The 24,764-nt window shown below is 35.9% G+C and overlaps 1 protein-coding gene across 1 annotated transcript in view; it reads right to left on the bottom strand.

Moving 5' to 3' along the window:
- ITGA1 (integrin subunit alpha 1) overlaps positions 1-24,764 on the bottom strand; it is a 78,366-nt gene that overhangs the window by 15,584 nt on the left and 38,018 nt on the right. The window contains exons 7-20 of the mRNA XM_082783749.1: positions 22,698-22,846; positions 19,496-19,646; positions 17,553-17,718; positions 12,543-12,616; positions 10,845-10,989; positions 9,484-9,626; positions 7,989-8,132; positions 6,277-6,531; positions 5,733-5,863; positions 2,944-3,107; positions 2,615-2,751; positions 1,295-1,405; positions 643-728; positions 302-437 (exon numbers count right to left, since the gene is read on the bottom strand). Of these exons, the coding sequence (XP_082639875.1) occupies positions 302-437; positions 643-728; positions 1,295-1,405; positions 2,615-2,751; positions 2,944-3,107; positions 5,733-5,863; positions 6,277-6,531; positions 7,989-8,132; positions 9,484-9,626; positions 10,845-10,989; positions 12,543-12,616; positions 17,553-17,718; positions 19,496-19,646; positions 22,698-22,846 (1,992 nt within the window). The remainder of the gene's footprint in view (positions 1-301; positions 438-642; positions 729-1,294; positions 1,406-2,614; positions 2,752-2,943; positions 3,108-5,732; positions 5,864-6,276; positions 6,532-7,988; positions 8,133-9,483; positions 9,627-10,844; positions 10,990-12,542; positions 12,617-17,552; positions 17,719-19,495; positions 19,647-22,697; positions 22,847-24,764) is intronic.

Below are 24,764 nucleotides of genomic sequence, written 5' to 3'. Positions count from 1 at the left end.
ATGAGGCATTTCTGGATCTAGAGAGAGATGTAGAGATGATTCATGATTCTAACGTTCATCTGATATGCAGCCACTTACTGTCTAAGTGGCATTGTGAAATGTGTCAGTCATTAACAGAGGTTTATGCCATAGTCAGGTCAAAATAAATGCATTCTTTTAGAGATGTAAGCAAGGATAGCACTCTAAATGAATCTGTTACAATCAACTGAGATGGTGTCAGAACAGTGAAATGAAGTCTTGATACAAAGAATTCCTCAGATCTCCCTAGCAATAAGTTATGAGAAATGTGTAAAATTCCTACCTCAATGCCAGCAAAAATAATATTTGGAGAATACTGGACCAAAGCTCTGGTATTATAGGCACTGTCTTTTTTATTCTTGATGGAGAGCTGGATGGTGAACTTATCATTGCGTGACTTTACAATGAATGGAGAAGAGCTGTAAAATAATGTATGATTGTTAGACATGTTAAATTTCGGATATGTTCTTAAAAATAGAAAGGAACATCTTTCAGTGTCCAGACTCTTATTGTTTCTGATTTGAAAATGATACCACAACTTTATTTTACCAGACTAAAGATATTATAATTGACATACAAATTTTGTACAAATATCAAGCAATACAATAAACCCAGTGTAGTTACCTGTCTCCAGCTATGCTTGCTTTTACATTCAGAACAAGATCTGAAATGCATTTATTTTTGGCTCCACAATCTTTTGTGAAAGGAATCTGCAACAATAGTATTTTTATTCTCAATTTTATTATATTATTAAAATTATATACTTGCATTTTATTTCCTTATCTAATTTTATATTAGGTCTTCTGTCTGACAGTCAAAGAAGTTAATCAGTTCAACATGCCAATATCCTGTAAAACGTGCAGGTAAAACACAACTTTCCTACTTATTCTGTTTTAAGTGATTCATCCAGGTTAGAAGAAGAAACAATACTAAAAGCATCAATGATGCCAAGCACCATCAAAATATGTGACTAATATTCCCCTGCTCAATCTATGTTAAAAAAAAAAAAAAAAAAGAAAAAAAAAAAAGACAAAAAAAAAGACAATAAAATTGCTTGTACTCTTCTATCTTCAGTTAACTCTGGACAGCTATAAAACCACAGGCTGGTTCCAAAGCTCATTCACTCCTGAAGACTCATTTAGAGTAAACATCTTCTGGACAGGCTTAACAACCCTCCCTCTTTAGTCAATTTGTGGACAATACTTTCAGGTCTTGTATGGGCTATTAATTTTATTTTAAATATTCTGCTTATTAATACAGAATCTTGCTGACTTACATATTCAGATATTGAATTTGGCAGATCGCTGTCAAGAACAGGTCCACTCTCTGGATCAGAAAAATTGAACTCCAGCAAAACCTTTACAGAGTCCTGAAAATCAGGTTTATCCTAGAACATAAAGAAAACAAAATTGCTGTTATGAACATTCACATTAACATCTAAGCCAGTAAAGGAAGATAAAAAAGCAAACCAAATGCTAAGGTAAAATATTTTTCAGTCACACTTCATACTTGCTAGAGAAGCATTTGAATATTCGCAACACATTTAATGTACAAGCCAATCCTTATAAATACCTACTAATGTTTTTGTGTATCTCAGCTTGTCGTAAAAATGTCACATAGCCAGAGCATTTCCAAAACGGTTGCATTAAAGAATATGTCAGAAATGTCAACTTGTACACTTTCCTTTTTAGTTGTGTTTAAAAAATCAGTAAGACAAACAGCAGTCATATCACGTTATGTGAAGTCAAACTGGGACCTGCTGCTAGGAAACATACTGCATATTCAAGAAAATGCTAGCCATCATTTATCATTAGTTTTGAATTATGATACAACTGTGAAGTTGGTACATGTTTTAAATCGGGGGAGCTTATAATATACACCTCTATTCACTCTGTGTATTAGTTACAATCTGAGCAATTTCATATCCATATTTGCTAATTACATTTCTACCTTTACAGTGAATTAGTATTCTCTATGACATACTTAATTTAGGAGTTTTTGATTACTTTTTTATTAGAATAAATAGCAGCAATATGCATATTAAAATTCTAGCCCACATACTCCTGCAGAGTTTTGAAAGCACCTGAACTATTAACAAGTTTAAGTTGCTTAATTCAACTAAATATGTTTTGCTTTTTCTTAAGACATACCCATAACAGAGACAAAGTTAAATAGACCACATACAAAAATAAATAGTTCATTTATTTATATACGTATATATAAATTTATATATATATTTATATATATATACATACATATACACATACATATGTATATATACGTATACATATATATAAATACATATATATTTATATCTTATAATATATATTTATTATAAATATATTATATATTATATAATTATATATTTATAATAAATGTTATATATATTATAAATATGTATTTATATGTATATAAATACATATATACATATATATATGTATATAAAGAATAAATATATAAATAGTAAATGCATTTTATGCATACTTTTAAGATTAATTTTGGATGCTGATTTTTTTTTTTGCAATTAACTGAATACATTTGGATCATTACAATATCAACTTGAGAAAAATATAGCCACTTTAAATGATTTACTTGCCAACATGTAGAAGTTATGTTTAATACATTCTGACCCTTTGACAGTTATATTTTTTTGCATTTTCCTCTCATGGGTTTCTGTGAACAAGCTTCGAGATATTTGTCTTTGTGAGTCAAGAATAATCCAATACTGCAGATCTGCAAAGGAAGTTGAGAATTAATATTCAGCAAAATTTTACCTCTACACATTCTTTATTTCCCAGTATCATAAATATGCTTTGAATAGTAAATTTAAAAGAGAGTTGCATTCCATTTTGTGGGAAATAAATTAATGTGAGCATAGTAGCTTTATAATGGAAAGATTCCGTAACTCAGTGCTTGTCTACTTACTTGATTCAAATATATCTTCCTTTGATTTTAGTCTGGTCTTAAAACAAATTGTGGCATTTATACATATTGTTTTTCTTTTATTTATCTGACAGTTTTGCTGTTGGATATTGATGCTTTTGGGTATAAACTGCATGGAAACATTTACTTCAGCCACATCACGAGACCTTAACAAACACACACATACACAAAAAAAAGAGACAAAGCACCTTGAAAATAATAGCAGCAACTTTTAAAACTTATATTAATGAACTAATAAAATTTGCAACATTGAACATTAAAATACACATATATCACAATCTAAACAATTAATTAACTATACACTCTCTACATAGTACCAGTAAATAATACATTAAGGAGAAAGTGGTCAAAGGGCTTCTACTGAGTGCTCTATGTGTTTCAGAATACATAACAGATGAAAGGAAAGATTTTAAAATCATTTAAGCAACACTCTTTTCAAAAGAGACTGAAGACCCATACCCATTCTCAAGTGCAATGACAGATGAACAAGTTATTACACAAGAGCTAGACGGTAGAGTGTCATGTTAGGGTGTGTGTTGATAAATGGGCTGAGGAATTTGCTGCACCTTTAACTCCCCTTTACCCCCATCCCCTGCAACACCTCTACCTTTGCTTTGAGCCAGTTCCTTTTTGGCCTGAAGACACCAGCCTCAAGTATGTCAGTGTACTAAATTAGGAAAAAATGTAGCTGGCAGAATAGCTTTCTTCAGATGTGTGATCTAAACATGACAGTGAAAGAGCAGATGAGTCCCGCTCCCAGAAAATGTAGGGACAGGGGCAGGTGTATGGTATTGGGCTGCTGGGAGGGAAAAGTCAGGAGCTGTGGCCACCAGCCAGCAGAATGCAGGCCCTGGGAACAGCAGCGCTTGAGCAGCATGGACAATCCTCACTTTTGCCCTTATGGGCCCTTACGCCCTTACTCTTACTTCTCATGGTCATCTCTTGCTGGAAGGGCTCAGCTTTTCCTCTTCCTGGGTCACTTTAAATGGCAAAACCTTTGATGCAGCTGCATCAAAGGCTGAGGAACAGGTCAAAGTTAAAGAAACAAATAAGGAAAATAAAGGGTGGGAGGGGATGGGTGACCTTTGCTCCCGTTAGATGAGATCCTGGGCTATCTCATTGCACGGCTGCACAAACATTTGGAAGGAGAGCAGAAAGCAGTGGGACTGCTTAGCCAGCACTGGTCTGGGTCAAAGAGAAAGCCAAACTTCTCTGTATAAAGAAAAATGCCTACGGCCAATGGCAAATATGAAGCAACAGAAATTAATTTAAGCTTGTATCAAAGAATTTTAATCAAAATTATTTTACCTCATACTTACTATGGTTAGATAGCTTAATGTCTTGCTAAGCCCTGCTGACCTGACCATGGAGCTTTTAAGCACCCTGGACTCTACAACTCACTGAGAAAAAGAGGGATTTCTGTGGCATCCTTGCTCATCAGAAACATATTTTAAAGAATTTATATCTTTGGAACAGAGACTTTTGATGCTCACATGCAAACTTGTGAATTCAATCCAATGCTAACAGACCAATAAATTATAATAATATAGAGAACCAAAAGCTACTGTAAGCGTTATAGGCCAAGTTTGAAGTGAGAAAGATTCTTTTGCTAATACCAAGATTTAAAAAAGATCAGATATCCATTGAAACAAATGGCAACAAACTTACAGAAAATAAGTTCTCCCTGGACAAATTTTTAAAGTCTTTAATGTGAATATTGGGCATTTTGTGTACCAAAGAAGAGATGGGTTACAAAGGATTCCCAGCTTTTATAAAAATACAAAGAGAACTTAACTGTCATTATCCTAAGTAAAAGCTTTATAATGTCACCAAAATTAAGAACAGAAAATATAAATCAGGAAATATTATGAGATCACAGTCCAGCTTCTGATTTTTTTTTTTTTTCCTGGGGAAATGTTTCCCATAACTCTTCAAATGCTGAAGTTAGTAATACTGAGTTTCCTTCCTAATCATTGTACAGTTTCAGATCCTGATCCTACAAAGACTTTGATGCATTCTCTTCTATACTGAGAGGCGCCCTACTAATTTTGCAGAACATCTGGGCAAGACAATGCAACAGGCAAAAAGGTAAAGGAGGAAAGGAGTGTAACACAGCACAACAGAATGTATTTAAAGATTATTAATAGTTTCTGTGACATTCTTCTATGTTAGGCTGTAAGAGCTAGAAGTCAGTAAAACAAAATCAGAAAAATGACTTTGCTAAGGAGTCCTCTGTAAGCTGTGAAATGAGAGAAATTCTCTAAAACTCTCAAGTTTTTAGCTGAATTGTTTTATGTCCTAACTTTGTTTCCATTTTTGCTAAAAGGTGAGTATGTCAAATGAGTTTTCTCAATGAACGCTTTACATTTGAAGCTGTCCATCATACTGGTAATAAAACAATATACAATATAGTGTATAAAAGAGATTTTTTTTCTTTTTTCTTTTTCTTTTTTTTTTTTAAATTATTATTTAATTTTACTTATTGCCATGAGTGGAATCAGTTTCTATTTTGAATATGATGTAGCAGGACAGGGTCTTCATACTTGGCTAACAAGGTTTCTAAAACATTCCTATATTTATTACTACTATCTATAAACTTTTATATTTCCTCCAGAGAGACATGAAACTATGAAGATTTATAACCAAAGTATGAGATGAAACTTGTTGAAACTTGTATTCTCACAATAGTTGAAGCTGTAGTGCATGTAAGCTACATAGATACCACAAGACAAATTATTTTCTAGCCTGACAGCTGCTGTGAGCATCCTTACCAGAAGAGGGCAGCCCCACCAAGGCCTCCAATAGTGACATCAATCAGCCCATCATTGTTCAAATCCATTTCTCCATGCACAGACTGGCCAAAAAATTTAACCGTCTCCCCATCTCCACCTGATGCAATACGCTGTGAAAAGCATTAGGAGGCTTATTCAGTGCATACTGATGCATTTTATAAGAATATCCAAGATGCATTTGTTGGCAGTTGGATGGCTTTTAAACTTTAAATCTTTTAAATTTTCTTTACAATACTCCTAAAAAGGTTACCATGGTAACACTTAAAAACACACTATCCATTTTCAGAATTACAGAATACAGAATATTTCAGAAGGTTTCTAACAAAGACATGCAAATATATTTTCTAGCAATACTATAGTCAAATTTGGTTAAATCAGACTTTTTAAAAGTATGGAACATTTTAAAACAGAAGCTCTTATGACAGGTGAAGTCATAATTTGATTCTGCATTGCAAAGACATGCAGAAATGGAATTATGCTGCATATTATAGCACTTGTTGACCTGTAAAGTTTTACTTCATACCTGTGTATATTTTTTATTGATTGTGTTGCCACGGCCATGATAAATATAAACAGCTCCCCGATGATCATCCTCTAAAGGAGATCCTATTACAATATCATTATATCCATCAAGGTTGAGGTCCTTCACTGCAGCAATCGCAGTCCCAAAGCGTGCACCACAAGGCTCATTTTTAAGAACTTTGCAGGTGTCGTGTTTTAACGGCGAACAGCATGTTTGCTTTACAGGTTCAAGACTCATCTGATATTCAAACTTTGTCTGTGAAGGAAAAGATTTAGAGTTTGTGGATTTCCATGAGCTATGCAGGTTTTCCAGAGCTATGCAGGTTTTTAAGAGCTCTTGTACAGAAGACAAACTAGTGAGAAATAAAACAATTACATCCTATTCATAATGAATGAGAGCACTGCAGAAACTGATCCTATAACTATGCTATTTTTAAGCAGTGTTTGTGAAATACCCTCACTCCCTCTCTTTCTCCGTCTAGATCCTCAAATATATGTTATGCTTGTTCTTATGCAAAAGTTATGTGTTTACAGGAAAAGCATAGTTTTATAACAATATTTGGATGTTATTATAAGTAAACTACTTCATTTTTAAGATAGCATAAAGATTTCTTCCAAAGGCAGTCTTTAATTTGAGAAGTAAGCCAAGTTTCTGATGAATTACAGATGGCAATACTGCTATTCCAGAACAAAGGATTTGTCTTACATAGACTGAATTCTATCTTCAGCACGCACATACTGCATGCTCACGTATGTACTCTTCTGGTGACCTGTGTCTAGTGTGCATGAATCTTAAACCAGAACCACACAAATAGTATGACATGTAACCCATCTTTCCAAGAGATTCCCCAGGAGCTACATATTAGAGAGTAGTAGCAGCAAGCAGTTGCTGCACCTCCTTTTTTTTTTGGAGATGGATAAAAATAGTAACAGGAAAAACAAATTTCAAACCCTTGCATTATTAGAGGACACTGAATTCTTGTTTTCTTGCCAAATCTATTCACCCACCATCAATTTGTTGTTAGCAACATGCATGTAGAAACTGGAATAGTTCCTTGTCACACAGATCCAGCCTCTTCAGACCCTTTTCCTGCCATAGTATGTTAGGAGATCATTGTTTTTAGGACCTACTTTGATAACTGTTATAACAATATACAATGATGCTGGACCAAAAGAAAAGAAAAAAGATGAAAAAAAGAAAAAGTATATACAGACATTGGGATGGAGGGATTTATCAAATTAAGAAAATCAACTGTATCTGATGTACTGCTTAATCTATCTGTGACATACTTAAAAGCTCTTGAATGTATGGGGTTTATTTCTGGGTTGGTAATTTAATCATAAGAACATTGAAACACATAGTTTTAAGATAGATGAGTCCCCCCACTATTCTCTAGTATGCGACAGCAGGAAGAAAATATGATAGAAAATTAATGTTACAATTTTTCCATATTATGGAAATTATAATGTTACAAAAATTCCGTATTGCACTTTAGAGGATATAGTGCTTATCTGTATAAAATACTCCATTAGAAAAAAGGTGAGAAGAAAGTTTTCAAAAAGTATACTGTGTCATACTCTCAGTTGTCAAAAAAAATGTTTCTCTGTTTTCAACTGATCATCTCCAACTCAAATTATCATATTACATTAAAATAAGGATATGAAGAAAGAAGGGAGCACATTCTGTTTCTGTTCAATAAACATTATCCTTACCTTGTTCAGAGCGTACACATACACTTTCCCCTGCTCCTCTTTTTCAGTTCCCATATACATAGGAGCTCCAACAAGAAGAAGGTCTGTGAAAGAGTCCCTGTTGATGTCAACTGTGGTAATAACACCCCCAAAGTATGAGCCAATCTGCAGAAAAATAGAAGGTATAAATCAGATGCAGAGTCAGTAGCATGATGCAACAACTCCTTACTGAAAGACCTGTTTTACAACTGTTTTACAGTTGATTACAACAATGACAAATACTACTATTATGCAGAAGTTTTCTTTGCTACCTAGAAGATCCTTCTGGTCAGCATGTTTTTGAAGCTTATTTCTGCTTTAGGGTTCATTGTAAGAAATTTATTTATTTATTTATTTATTTATTTATTTATTTATTTAAGGGTGGTCCATCCAATTTCCAACTTTGTTGGATTTGAAAAGTACAAAAGGGGCCTCTTATCTGCTAAGGAGATTGGAACCTCTCAGATGAGACAGCACTTTAATAGATGTGTCTTGGGGCAGTTAGTCCCAACAGTAATAAATAGAAAGAGAAAAATCAATGGTCATAGGCTCATGAGGGGAAAAAGGTAGGAAGATAAATAAAAGTTCTTAGCTAGTACAGGCACTATCCAAAATTCCCAGGTTGCTGCTGAATAAAGAGGAACAAGATTTACACAAAGAGCTAGATTCACTCATAGTTTACGCGCAAGCTGTGTAATTCATCTGACATTTATTTTACAGCTAAGCTAGACACCCTTGATTTCCTTTACACTTAACAAGAAAAGCAGTCCTTTGTAGTGCTGGATGCATCTTATTCAACAGAAAATGCTTCAGGTAGGACAAATCACTCAAACCTCAAAAATGCCTTCTTTCCTTCATTGACTCTAAAAGTGTCCAAGATTGATTAGCCGAGCTGCGAACACCAGCTACTGAAGATGAGTATTAGGTAACCTGAGTTGTTCTGAACGAAGCTTGTACTGCAGCCTGAAGAGACTGGAGTAGGAAGGTCTTTTTCAACTTGTTTGTGCATTGTATTGTACTATCACCTTTTATTATGTAGTTACACGATAGTCTTTTCCTTCAGGAGCAGCTGCTACTGAATGTAATGAGCAGCTGTTCAATATTTTATGGTATTCCAGATGATGCCCACTCACAGAACCCTGCTTATCACACCTGTTTCTTGCCAACAGTGTACCCTTTTCATGCAGCAGACAGAAAATTGCCAGTGCAGAGATGGCTACAACCACTTTGACATCTGTGAAGACTTACCCCAAATAGAGAAGATTTCCAGTGTTCTCTAACAAGCCTACAAGCCTACTTTCTATTACATATTACACCACAGCATTCACCTAACTTTTAGTTCTGATCTTGTAACCTTTCTGATTACAACTTACAGTTTTATTTGCTTTTTTTTGATACAGAGTTTTGTCATTTAAATCACTATTTCTATGTCTCATGCCATATTCCTCTCACATGTAAATCATGAATGCATACTTACTTGTTCTCCTTTTAACCTCTGAAGTACTTGCACCTCTTTTCCCTCCATTTTATAAATGATAACTTGGCCAGTGTGATTGTATCGTGGCTGTCCTGTTATATACAGCACACCTCCAGGTGTCAATGCTGAATTCACAGTATAGCCTAGGAAGCAGAAAGAATTCAAGATGTAGTACATACCGAATGCATCAGGAATAACTGCTGTGATTCAGAACCTTTTTAAGGCAAGATTCTGCAAACAGATATTTACACTTAATTGTGCTAGAGAACAATAGCAGAGTAAAAGAAAATACACTGGATGTGTATTTGCCTACAGGTTCACAGTCATGAGCACCAGTGTGTCATTAAACCTGTTCACAGGCTGGTGAGTCTAAACTGAATAATTTTTTATAATGTTCGCTTTGCTATTGTTACATAGTTGTAAGAAAATGATGGCACAGACTAAATAACAGGTGAATAGCTGGGTGAAAAGAACAGTTGTCACTGGCTCACTGCCAAACTGATGGTGTGATTCTGGAGGCATTTTGAACATAGCTCTGTTGAATATTAACAACAATAAAACAACTTGAGCAGAAAAAGACTTATAAAATTTGCAGATAAATAAAAATTGCAGTAGGGTTGCAAGTATTGTGGAGAATAGTGTCTAAATTTGAAGTGACCAAATTGGACATAAAAAAAACAGCTAATAGAGTCTGTAAAGAAGGGAAAAATGTACTTAGGGAAAAAGATTACATGATTCTAGTGTTGACTCCTCATCATTGAGATATGTATTACATGAGAGGAGGTAACAGAGAGCAAGCAGAGACAGGAATGAGCAAGGCCACTGAGATGGTTTTTGGTTGAAAAGGCTCAGAGGAAAAGAAGAGCTTGCCAATACGTAAAACATTATATAAAAAGGATGGCAGTAAACTCTTGTTCTTGTCCACCAAGTGTAAGAAGATAGCTTAATTTTAAGCAAATAAGATTTAGATTCGATATTGTATCAAAATTTTTAAGTATGAAGGCAGAGAAAAATTTGAAAATGGTGCTAGGGGAATCTTTGAAATCTCTGAACAGATTAGACATCTCTATTGGAAAAAGTCTAGATATGCTTAGGGCTGCAAGTGTTTGGACTATTTTTTTGATGGTAGAAGTAGTGATTTAAAAAAAAAAACAAACACAACACAACAAAATCATACAAAAGACACATCCATAAATTATACATTCTCTCAGGCTCCTAGATATACACATATAAATATTTCCTTATTCTCTTACTCTGTAAGAGAATTCTCTTACTCTGTAAGAGAATCCTTATGAATGAGATTTTAGAGAGCACTTGTAGCATTTATCAATAAATGTTACAAGATGGACTAATTCTCTTACCTAGATAGGCTGCAAGAGGTTCATTTTTTTCTGAAAATCTGTCACGAAAAGTGTCATTAGTTGGTATTGAAATACCACTGTCCTTCACCATGAGCACCGTACCATTCCAGTCATATGCTCCGACTGCCCCAAGCATGATCCAATCCTTTTGCAGAGAAAAACAAAAGCCTTTTCTTTATGTGGATCTTCTTCAGACATTCATTGATCATGATGCCCACATTTAGGTAATGCTTTCTGTATACTTACATGATTCAGCCCTGATTTTCTTACTAGATTATGGGCCCCACACAATCTCAGTATTTGTTAAAAATGCAAAATTAGAGAAAACAAAACAAAATCAGGAGCTGTTCAGGAAAAGTATCTATTCATGAAACAGAGCTCGTACAACTTTAGCCCACCGAGACACACAGCACAGAGAGATGAAAGAGATTTAGCAAAGGTAATCAGAGAATACCACACCTAAATAGAGTCCACAGATAAACTTTCAGAAAGTTAAACCATTCTCTGTTGAGCCTGTGACTATCTGAAAAGTGCTTTTTGTCAATGACAAATGCTTTGCTGACCTTTCTTGCCTGAAGGGATGAATGTAGTCTTCTGGATAAAAGAGACACCAGATGCTGTAAAGGTAGCAAGGTCTGAGGACCAACTTCTTTAGTGAGGTTTTGATGACTATAGGTCAGTTCTTTGGTAACTTCAAGCATATGCTCTACCAAATATATAACCTTATAAATCTTTCCTGGGTTGACTAACACCTGTTTCTAAGGTATAGTACATCATCTGAAGTATAGTATACAATTTTACAGTGCAGAGAGTGAAAATGGATGGAGAGTATTTCTGCAAGTAAGTATGTTAAATTTCAATGAAGGGCATTTATTATTCGTTTTACCAGTGATATGCTGAGCCATATGCAGCCATACTGAAAGTTTTCCTATGTATGTCAGTTTGTCTTGGATTGCTCAGAGTCTGCTCAGTTCAGTTACTTTCCTATCGTGGCCTTTTCAATTGTTACTACTTTTTCACATCTTTAAAACTTAACTCTTCCCGGTTCCTTTGATCTTATGATAAGATTCTATTTTAATTGCGTACACTGAGTCTACCATCATAATGAGTACTATTGATTTAAAAAAAAAAAAAGATGCAGGGAGTCATTTTCAGCTAATAAATATTCCCAGGGATTTTTGCAACCCAGTTTAATGAGTTCACTCCCTGAGAATTCATGTATTCGATGTATTAACAGAACTAAGAATATGTTGTGTTACTGGTAATGGAGATAATATCCATTACAATTACAAAAATAAAATATATGTACAGAGTAAAACCACCACAATCCCTTACATGCATATCTTCTTGTCTACATTTCACCAATGCAATACAAAAACAATTTATATATTAGTATTTATAGAGAACAGTTTTATAGTTAGCATATTATAGAATATTTCTCTGATAGAAAAATGCTACGGGACTGTTAAATTTATAGCTCATGTGAAGATGGTACTCATTTTCTTATGCATTCATTGTTTATAATCATTCTTTAAGTACATTTTACAAAATGCTAGATTACAGGAAACTCCAAAATATCTATCAGCAAACAAGTAACAGGACTGTACAACGAATTCTAAATACTTGTTCCAAATTCATGCCATCAGCAAAAGAAGTCTACTTTGCAAAAGTACTTTTATTTTCAAACAGCTTGTTTACCTGAGAATAATGAGCACTGAAACCAGCTTGAGACATTTCCATTTCAAAAGAGGCTGCTTGCTGGTCTTTTGTTGCTATTAAAAAGAAAAAAAAAAAAAAAAAGAAAAAAAAAAGTTTTAAAATAAATGAGTTTTAATCTGAAAAAATCTGACTAGTGTAATGACAATGCTCAAATGATGATAAAAGGTAACATCATTAATATATCTTGCCATAGATTTTGATAACAAATACAGAAATTAAGATCTGTGTTAAATATTACCATTAAGTAGGAGAAAACGTTTCCATTTTAAGATCATGTCTCAGAACTTTTCCAAGAAATATTTCTGGGCTAAAACTGACCAGATTTGACCTCGGGCTGATGGTAAATATGTTTGGAATGTTTGATTAATATGGTTAAGCCATTTTCCACTTGAGCTAAGTGAACAATGAAACACCATCCATGTAGCCCTGGCCTTGTATTCAAGCAACTAAGAATTTGCAGGCAGCTAGTAGAACTTTAAATGAAAAACACTTGATGTTTGTATGAACCTTTGTTAAAAACAACATAGGAAAATCTCAGCCATCCAAGATTCATAAGCCTCAGAGAAGGACTTGGGAACTGTAATCCTTCCCAGAAAGTTACATGAAAATCTTTCTGTTTTTCTGAATAGAAGAGGTATCAGGTGATTTAGTACTACTGTCAGTATCTTTTTCAGGTAGTCATATGCTACTTATTAAATTCTGGTGGGCCTTCATAAAGCTTTGCTCTCAGTTACATGGGAAATATCAGAGAAGAGAAAAGTCTGACTTCTCTACTTCAAAGCAACACTCAGTGACTATTTTGCCACTGTAAGCACCACAGATCAGGTAACTGTATTCTGCATATTGATTCCTCTGTGAGAGCATGACATGGTAACAGGCAGCAGATAGGATCTATGAAATCTGTTCTGAGACTTACAGAGGAAGAGTACACAATTTTCTACCAGATGAGTGCAGAGGCGAATCTCAAACAATGTGACTGAAACTGAGGCAAGCCATGGCTACATGAATTTCTGGCATCAGGACCATTAAACAATACTGAACTTCTGCTACTCGGCAACTAAACCACTGAGGTTGTTCACTTGGACATGATGCCTGTGCTAATTGTCAGGATTTATGACCAGCCGTGGGAAGCAGACATGATCTCAAACACAAAATGTTTGACACACAAACATAGGCCATCATGTTTCACAAGATGTGAAACATAGCTGCTCTGCTATGTCTGAAAAAATATGGTTTCTTTTAAGCATAAAACCCTTAAGTTGCCCATTTGCTGATAAACAATATTTTTCAGTGGCAGCATTAATCATGCAATAAAAGATGCTCCTTTATGAGCTGAGAAAGGCAGGACTCTCACAGTTTCAGGCAGAGTACAATGCCAGTATTGTCAGTATGTGCAGTTCTGAACGCCGCTTAGATAATGGCCCCCAGTCTAACTTTCCATTAAGTTTCAAACTGCCAAGCATTCTACAAAAGATATTTTGTGAAAAAACATGTGCCTGCCTACAGATTGGATGAAACATAAAAATGCTGTTAAATCCAGAAGTCCATGCCATGAGACACAGAAGCATATGGAAAAGATGATGTGTAAAAATCGACTGGCTGTCAAATGTGGGTTTTTGTTGGATTTCATTTTTCAACTCTCAATTTTCCTTTGCATTTTTTTTAAGGCAAAAACCAAAAAGAAAACAAGAAATCTAGAGGGCAAACAAAATAAAATGTATTATTATACTAGTAGGAGACTTAAAACACATTCAAATACAGAATTGCAAGAATCAAGTTTCCTGTGACCTTGATGTTATGTACAGAGATTTTGTACAGAAATTACAGAAACATTGTATGGGGTTAATTTAACTTTCAATAATGCACAAATCCAATAAACTAGTTTGTCACAAGAAAGCTGTGTGGGACAAGAAACCATGGATAAAGAGTCAAAAGAAATGGACTTATTCACCATCCTCTAGCTCTAGGGACTTTAACTTTCTGGACATGTTCTGGAAATACAGTACAGCCCTGAGGAAGCAGTCTAGGAGGTTCCTGGAGTGCATGGAAGACAGCTTGCTGACTCAGCAGTAGGTTAGTGAGCCTACCGGAGGGGGAGCTCTGCTAGACCTGCTGTTCACGAACAGAGAAGGACTGGTGGGAGATGTGGTGGCAGGGAGTTGTCTTGGGCAGAGTGACCATGAAATTGTAGAGTTCTCTATTCTTTGTGAAGTCAGGAGGGGGTCAGTAAAACTGCTACATTGTCTTGCCTGACAAGTCTTGCCTGAGGGCAGACTTTGAACTGTTCAGGACACTGGTAGGCAGGGTCCCCTGGGAGTCAGCCCTGAAGGGCAGAGAAGTCCAGAAAGGCTGGAGCTCCTCAGGAAGGAAGTCTGAAAGATGCAGGAGCAGGCTGTCCCTGTGTGCCATAAGATGAGCTGGTGGGGAAGAAGACCAGCATGGCTAAACAGGGAACTTTTCCTGAGTGACCGGAAGAAAAAGAGAGTTTATGACCAGTGGAAGAAGGGGCAAGTAACTTGGAGACAGTACAAGGAAGTTGCCAGTGTATGCAGAGAAGAAATCAGGAAGGCCAAAGCCCAGTATGAGCTCAACCTGGCTGCTGTGGTTCAGGTTAAAAAAAAATGTTTTTATAAATATATTAACAGCAAAAGGAGGGCCAAGGAGAATCTCCGTCCTTTACTGGACACAGGGGGGAACATGGCTACTGAGGATAAGGAAAAGGGTGAGATTCTCAATGCCTTTTTTACATCTGTCTTTACTAGCTAGGCCACTTATACTTGGAGTACTCAGCCTCCCAACCTGGAAGTCTGGGACAGGAAGCAGAAGAACTAGACAGACTAGGACTAGATGGAATGGCCTCAAGTTGCTCCAGGGGAGGTTCAGGTTGGAAATGAGGAGACATTTCTTCTCAGAAAGAGCAGTCAGGCATTGGAATGGGTTGTTCAGGGAGGTGATGGCATCACTGTCCCTGGGGGTCTTCCAGGAAAGGTTGGACCTGGTGCTTAGAGACATGGTGTAGTGGTAGGGTGATGGTTGGATCAGATGATCTTGAAGGTCTTTTCCAACCTTAATGATTATATAATTCATCAGAACAATTCAGCCTTGCTGTGCTTTGCCATAAAGCTAATACCATATTTCAGTTTTCATTCTGACTTTGCTTGCGACCAGATTATGCTATTTCTGAAGCTTCCACAGGTGTAGGAGAGGGCATAATTTCTTGTCTCAAATTACAAATGTCTTAAATAGAAATCTTGGCACAGACTGAAGTCCTAGTTCGATGTAGAAACCAAGAATCATTTGCGTGTGCTGAAATTACTTAGCTCAACTCTCACTGTGTAGATGAACATAATTTTTTGTTTGCTTGTTTTGGATATTTATATTCTGTAATAGCGTTGAGTCTATCTAAAAATAAAATTTGAAAGTAAAGCATGAATCAAGGCACGAATATCCAAATGGTTTATGTTAAAATTTTATGTTAAATATAAATTATTCATATTCAAGAAGTAGATATTTATTTCTGCATCTTTTGCAAGAACTTAAAGCTGAATTCAAGTAGTACTGTAGAATTTCGTGATACTTAGAAAAGGTGCAATATACTGGAAGTACCACATTATTGAAGGAGTTATGTATTATCATATAAACAGATAACACTTCTGCAATTTAATCAAACAGATTCATCATCATGTACATAACTATATTTATTTGGACATTTTATTAAGCTACTAAACTTGTTTAGTTTTCAAATCTTTTGCAATTTTTTTTCTTATGATTAGAGAAATGAATTACTAGTGTCAATGGAAGGGTTAGAACCCATTGTACAAATCATTCTCCATCAGCAAAAACTATTTAATTTCTGTTTGAACAACTGTTTTGTAATTCAAAGTGAATTCTTTCTACTGAGCAGGGACTTAGCAAAGAGCTCTTATTCTATGAATTTTAAAGAATTCAATAAGCTTCAGTAAGGTAAACTTTCACTTTTAGAGAGATTAAATACTCCTCAATTTTATTTTTTTTATAAGTGATGAAACAAAGTCTGGAAAGAAAAAAGATAATATATTAAACGGAAAAAAATAGTAGTAGTCAGCTGAAGATAGTAGTATCTACTCACACTAAATGATACACTAACAAAATACTTAAATGCCTGAGAAACATAATGCCAATTTAAAAAAGCTTTAAAATAAACTCTCATATTTGTATTAGTTTCTTGACATTTAACTCCACGTTATCTTTTGTTCCAGCTATAAACTGTACTTTTCCTGCTACTTGTAAGCTGAGATGTTGGAAAAAATAAGTCCAAACAGATGGATGTTATATCTGTGTGACACTAAGCCCTTCACTGTTGGCCAATATAACTTATAACTAATAAACTGTCTTCTGTTACAAGTACTGAGCTTGAAACAAACAGAGTTGGACAGTGTTGCCTAATTTAGATAGAAAATGTAAGCAGACATTAGGAGATGATGACTTTTCTCTGCTAAAATCTGATCATCACCAACATTTCCAAGGAAAAAATATTTCTTGCCAACTCTATACACCAAGTCTGTGATAACGTGTACAGCAAAGTAGCATGTTGCAGCTAATAAATGTCAAGAGAACTTAAAGTTATAGGCAGACTAACATATGACTGTGGGTTAGTTTAGGACATGTTCTTACAATGCTCTTTTACATAATGGGAGGCACCTTTGCGTTCACCCAGTGATAAAGTGGTAATGGTCTACAGTGACCTTTCTTACTCTTCTAGGTTACTGTTCCTATCTGAACAGATATCCTATCTATCCCAGATATTCCTATCTGAACCCATCTGAACAGATCTTTGCATCATTATCTGTATTTTTGATGTATACTGATCTTTACAATCAGCATGAAAAAATACACATATAATGCATTTTATGCAGCACAATACATTGGAAAGGAAGATAAAAGCAGGTGGTCTTGTGTTTGCTTCATTTTTAATGCAGGCATAAAGTAAAATTTCAAATAGTGTCATACCTTCCAGGGCAAATATTCTCTCTCCAAGTGCTTCAACAATAGTTAGAAGAGCCAATTCATCAGAGACATTGAAGAAATGCTTTTCGGTAGGCTTACTGGCAATTGATTTTATTTCCTCTACAAATTTCTCAGTACTTAAATTTCCTCTGCTGTAGCTGCCAAGAATCTAAAGAAAAAAAAATAAAAAGAAAAACAAAGAAGTCAAGGGTATGTTTTAAATCCTATTTTTAAAGATACCTTTGAGGTAGGTTGTCAGAAAATATTGGAAAATCACATCTAACCTTAATTGTTCTGTTAAAACCTCCCTCAAATTCCTAGTCTTGATTGATTAAAAGCCATTCTTTTTGAAAAAAAAAAACAAAACAGTATGAGGGAGGGCTTAGTTTTTTCCTGAAAGTAACAACAGTAGCGAACAATGTAACTGTGTGTTGTAATGTCTGCTATCCTCAACTGCCCTTTTTTCGTTTCTTCACAAAATTCTAATGATTAGTTGAAGTAGAGCTTCATTTAGAAAACAAAAAGCCATCCCAAACAGAATACACAATTGCATTGACTTCAGCATAGGTACCACTAGTTCTCCTCATAACATAGTATATGAGTAATTAATGACATGCTAATTTAGGTATAGAATATTTTTTTGTTATGTGGAAATTTGCCCTGTAAATGCACACAGCACCAGCACTTGCATTCAGTATCATGGTACAAGACTTCAGTCCACAGTTTTAATATTACTACTCTAAAAACTCAGAATGCCTTAAAATGAGGAAACACATTTTTCCAATTTCCAGACCAACGTTTATTTTTCAAGGGAAAAAAACATTCTGCTTGCTTATTTGCTTTGAGAGGGGAACCAAAACCAAATTTCCAGGTTCTAGTACTGCTGGACATGAAAGCAATTCAAATTTGGTTCTAGGCAAATATTTTACTGCTAAAAATATGGAAGATTCAGCAAGAACTTTTTCTTTAATGCTCTCCATCTTTATGAGGGAAACCAAGGAAACCACTGAAAATGTTGCTGATTTGTGATTCAACTTCAGTTTGCTAACTTTCTTTAAAGACAACGTTTTTCTTTAAAAATTCTTGGTTCTATACTTCATTGTAGTGATACTTAAGCAAGTAGTAAGCTTTTTCATCATCTGGTAACAATACTTCTGGAAGATATTGTTTCAGGTATGAAGGGAAAATGAAAAACATACTACTGCATTCAGTTTTGGAACTGGAAATTGAACTGTATTCAAAACCTGAGGGTATTTTAAGATAGGCTGATCTTGTTAGAAAACAAAGAGAGATAGGGACAGAGAAGAAACAATCCAATGTACCTTAAATATTAGTAAGAAAAACTAGATTATTCCAGTATACAATGTACAAATACAATAGTTTACACCAAATGCACCATTAATTTTTTCTTGTCACTGCGGATGAGATAACCTCCATGATGTTCATACTCCCATTCAGCTACTAAGTTTGCTCAATATGAAAATGACAACTTTAATATCCCAGCACACAGAACAGCCATAATACACCATGATTCATTTATAATTTACTCGTTTACTGTTTTTTTCTCTTTTAAAGTGGATGACGTGTCTGCAGAAATTGCTCAGATTTGAATTAATCCACTCTGTTCACTGTTCCTCTTAACTACAAAGATTACATTTTATACCGCTCCTCAAATTCTTTCTATCCTTTATTTTCACAAAAAACTCTCAAGATACATTGCTTTCTGATGTGCTTTAATATCAAAAAACATTTTTTTTTCAGTTTTTCTTTTTTATCTATGAAATTAGTATATTTTCATAAAGATTCTTTTTCATAAGATTCTTTTTAAACAGACATTTAAACAGACATTTGGAAGACAAAATGTGCCTGTAAGATTTGTACTATTTGTAATAAATACTTTGTGTTATTTGTAATATTTGTAATACTTCTCATTACATTTCACTTACAGCAATAGCGAATCTTTGAATGTTTTCATCTTCACAACTATCAATCACTTCTTTCAATCTGTAGTTATCATGTGATTCCCCATCAGTCACAATAACCATTACTTTTTGTACTCCTCTTCGTGCACCATGAGCCTCAGTAAAAGCCTCTTCCCTAAAGGGAGCATAAAGGGTTTAGAGAAAGGCAAGGTCAGCATTTAGCACACACAATTTCTGCATTGTCAACCCTAAGCTAAAATACTTTACATTAATGAGGGTGTAGGAAAAGGAAATTAATATTAACCAGGAACAAATACAAACAACAACAATTGGAATTTGCATGACAGTTTACAGCCAAAGAATTTCACAAGTATTCATTCGTTATTCTGTGTATTCATTTGTTATTCTGTGTAAAGTTATCTATTCAGTCTGTGACAGAAGAAAACAATGCTGAATGGTGAAGAATTCTTTTTCTACCCAAATAAACTCCCAGCATTTAAAACTGTTTTGTTACCTTAAAAACAAACAAACAAAACCCCACCAATCAACACCCCTCCCCCAAAATCCACATGCTAAAAAAAATTTATTTCCACTCTACAGCAGCACTTCTAGTAGTCAAAGTATTTATTCAGTTACCAGCACCTCTACACATTTACAGCAAAACTGGGTATTGCAGATGTGTCAGAAGTCATCTGCAAGTGAGTGATGGTAGGTAGGGGTGACCCTTTGATTCCACAGATGTAGGTGGGGAAAAGGACACTGACATTCTGGGGAGCTGCTCATGCAGGCTGGGCATGGCTTGGTTCTGCATGTGACCAGGAAAGGAGAGGCTGAGTTAGGGTTCTGGAGAAGACGGAAGGAAGTAAAGCTTCCTCTTTTTAGAGAAATACCACAGAACTCTATCTAATACTGGCTACATGGGTAAAAGCTAAGATCCACCTCTGACAATGGCCTTAAGTAGATGTGTAGGAAGACTGCAAGAACTGAGGAAGCATTGCTGATACTTCCGTATATATAAGCGTGCAACGGTTTGTGGTACCCAGGGACGTTCTGAACCACATGTGGTTTCTGCATATTTGGTAATCCTCAACTGGTTCTGCTTTCATGAACTTATTCAGACTCCCTCGAGCCTCTACTTGTATCTAAGAATTTATCTAACTTATGAAGATGTAACAATTTTGTTAACTTTAACATGGTATCCACAGAGCTTCATTCAGATAATCAAATAGTTCACCAGGAAGATGATGCACATTTCAATTAGATAGTTGTTTGGAAAGGGAGAATGCATTCATTTATTGAATAAAGTTATGCTGCCAAGCCAGGAAAAAATGTAGAAGAGAGAAAAGATATGAAAGGTTTAGCAATGCATATCATTACTATATTTGTGTATATCTATGAGGTCCACTCTTAGGTAAACTGTTGTGCCAAAACTGTCTCTGAGGAAACACTTTTCTTGAAATGGACAGCAAACTAATGGCAAATTTTGCCTATTTGAGCAAGTAGTTTCTACTGTTTGGTCAGTAATGATCTGAGTAAGTGAAGAACCAGAACAACATTGTATGTTTTCAGAATGTCTCTCAATGTCTTCTATTCTAATTGTATTTTGTTTTCTTGTCTTTCAGATCTGATGACCTGGTCATAACCAGGTCTGATGGGCTAGGAGTGGAAATGGATAACCACTTGCTTCGTTCATATGGGAGTTTGATTTTGCATTTACTGTCTATTCTGAAAGAGTCAGATTCTATTTTTCTCTTAAAAGAAGTAATTCTAAGTAACAATACTGATACAACAGATCCAATACAGGCGTTGGGTCTGTATTGGGAATGATATTATTTGATATCTTTGCTGGTGACATGGACAGTGGGATTGAGTGCACCCTCAGCAAGTTTGCTGATAACACCAACCTGTGTGGTGTGACTGACAAACTGGAGGGAGGGGATGCCATGCAGAGGGACCTCAACAGGCTTGAGAGGTGGGCCTGTGAGAACCTCATGAAGTTCAACAAGACCAAGTGCAAGGTTCTGCATCTGGTTTGTAGCAATCCCAAACATGAATACAGGCTGGGCAATGAATGGATTATAAACAGCCTGGCAGAGAAGGACTTGGGAGTACTGGTGGAAAAAAAGTGAATGTGAGCCAGCAGTATGCACTTGCAGCTGAGAAAGTCAGCTGTATCCTGGGCTGCACCAAGAGCAGTAAGGATAGAAGGTTGAGCAAAGTGATTCACCACCACTTCATTCTCATGAGACCCCACGCAGAGCATTGTGTTCAGCTTTGGGGCCCCCCAACAGAAGAAGGACAAGGAGCTGTTGGAGCAAGTCCAGAGAAGGGCCATGAGTATGATTAAAGTTCTGAAGCACTTCTCCTGTGAAGTCAGTCTGAGAGAGTTGGAATTGTATAGCCCAGAGAACAAATGTATTTGGGAAAAATTTACACTGGCCTTCTAGTACCTAAAGGAGGTCTACAAGAAAGATGGGGATGTGAATGTAGTAGTAGGACAAGGCACTGTCCTACTAGTACAAGTAGGACAAGGCACTGGATCAGGCTGCCCAGAGAAGTTGTCAATGCCCAGTCCCTGGAAGTGTTTAAGGCAAGGTTGGATGGAGCTTTGAGCAATATGGTCTGGTGGTAAGTGTCCCTGCCTATTGCAGGTGGTTGGAACTAGATGATCCTTAAGGTTCCTTCAAACCCAAACCACTCATTATTCTGATTTGATTCATTGATTCTTTGATTTTTAATTTCCCAATGCAGCAGAAGCTTCAAAAACTCAGATATGAAATTTCTAGAATTGTGATAAATGTGGACTCAAATTGCATAATAATCTTAACCTCAGAAGAAAGATGAATTAACACTAAAAAATTCTATTTTTTCCTGTTTCCTTTGAAAAACAGAATCTCCTTGACACCTCTGCCTAAACAGTTCCTACATGCTTTGTGTGGGTATCAAAGACTTTAAATCTGCTTTTCTTAGGACTACAGCCTTGTTCCACATCTTTTTTCTTTCCCCATTTCCTCAAGAGACAGATGCCTTTGCAGTGTGCCATGTACAACTGCTATAGAAATTGGATGGAGTATGTTTATCCAAACTCTTCCTAAATCTCATTCATCTAGCTAAAATGATGTCAGATGTCAGTCACATCATATTTTTGATTTATAAAATCAGAACTATTACATTATCTGTTAATATTTGTTTCTGCCTTATCCAGGACAATATTTTGAGAACGTACCTTGCTGTATCTATTCCAAGGGCTGTCATAGTTTGTGTGCCACCTCTCTGGCGTATTCTTAGGGCTGCAGCCATCACTTCTTCTGTTGTTGAGTAAGTATTCAGGTAAAATTCATGGACTACAGTCTGTCCATACTGAACAATTCCAACCTGAAACACACCATTCATAATAAAAACCAACCACTGTTAAAGAAAGAGACTGTTTCTCTTGCAGCGATGTAAATTCCCATCTGTACCTAAACCCAGGAAAAAACTGAACACTGCCTTTCCCCCAAATATGAAATACCTATTAGCTTTTGAGCAAGACTGGCTAGAAAATAGTTAATTTCAGTGAAATGTCTTGAAGTTTTTAAGTTGTTTTTATAAAATACTGGAATAAGTGAAAAGCAGGTTCAACTCTTAGCTTTTCCTGACTTGAGGTAATCTGAGCTGCAGCTCTGCTCTACTCTTGGCCAAGGCAGACCGATACCCTAACCATCAGTCATAACTTTTCAAAAAAGATTTCCCTAAAGCATAAGAAACTGTTTCACAACTGTTATTTTTATCCAAATACAGTGCTCCTAAAACCAGTAGACTATTTACCCTAGAAACAACCCTGCATAACAACCCTGCATTGACAAATTCAGGCTCCTGGGGCATGAGGAAGACCTAAGTACCTATATATTGATAAAAACAGTCAGGGAGTCCAGGACATGACCATTCTCCAGCAGGAGGTAGGCCAGAGTAATACCTCTGACCAGTGCCTGAGGGGACAACAAAAAATTATGGCTCCTAGAATGTTTGGATGATGGAAAGACTCAAGATGACCTCACACAGACAATTCTTTGTGTGAAAAATCAACACATGGGATTGAAACCAAACCACAAATGACTGAGGGAACCTGCTGCAAAAACAAAATGCAAAATGAAAAGAAGATGAGCAATATTCTTAAATACTAATTAATTTCTCTCATTCATTTCTGTCACTTTTAATGTTCTGTCAGGTACTCGACAGCATTTACTGGGAAGAATCCACACCATCTTCCATTAGCATATTTCAATTTTATGTTACACATGGCAATTTATAGGTGTTATTTAGGATAATGCAGTGTTACATGGCATATTTATGCCTCACTCATCTATTATTAAAAGCACTCTAGCGTTTAGGTTCTGAGGATCAATAAGATCTCTGGGATGTTTATGCCATCGTATTATTTTAGAGGTGGCTTAGTACATACTTTGCAATTGCTTTATAGGTGCTTTTTGAGGTATTTTCATCGCCTGTCAGATTATGCACAATGTTTGTTTGCTGGCATTCATTTAAATACGTTACTTATATTTAAACCGAAAGGGTGACTTGTAGCAGAAGAGTATATTTGGACAAATATTTGAACTAAACATTGATATCACGATCACTATGAAGAGCTAGCAACATAAGATTATGGGACAATGCCCATCCCTGGAGGTGCTCAAGGCCAGGTTGGATGGGGCTTTGGGCCACCTTGTCTGGCAGGACGTGTCCCTGCCCATGTCAGGGTGGCTGGAAATGGGTGATCTTTAAGGTCCCTTGCAACCCAAACCATTCTGTGATTCTATGATTCTGTGATTCTACAAAAATAAGTATAATAGTATGTGGTTAGAAAATCTATACCACTTAATTTCAGTAACCTTTTGAAAATACAATCAAATCTGGAAGAATCTATGTAGTTTCAAAGTTAGGACAAATTGCACCCTTTAACGGTATTTTAGTTCTCTCTCAGAAGCATGCTCTCCTCCACCAAGAGCAGCCAGAGGTTGCACCTTCTCCTGGACAGCAGGGCATTAATTTGGGGCTGGGATTACACCACAGGCTGGGGCATACACTGTATTACATACAACTCACAGCAACCTTGTGGCTCCAGCAGTATCCAACATTGAAGATGAAATTTTTAACCCTTTCCCTCCAAGGCAAATATTTTGTGGCATTTATCTGTGAGAGATACACTCTGAGGGAACATGCTGTGATGTTCCTGCTCTGTAGAAAATACTGTTAAATTCATGACAGTTTTCTCTCTTCTGTCCCACTTTTTGTGGTAGCAGCTGAATATTTA

This window comes from Aythya marila, assembly GCF_965140915.1.
Source record: "Aythya marila genome assembly, chromosome: Z".
NCBI classification, from domain to species: domain Eukaryota; kingdom Metazoa; phylum Chordata; class Aves; order Anseriformes; family Anatidae; genus Aythya; species Aythya marila.
Note: the sequence above shows the minus strand (reverse complement) of the source record. Positions and strands in the feature narration are given on the sequence as shown.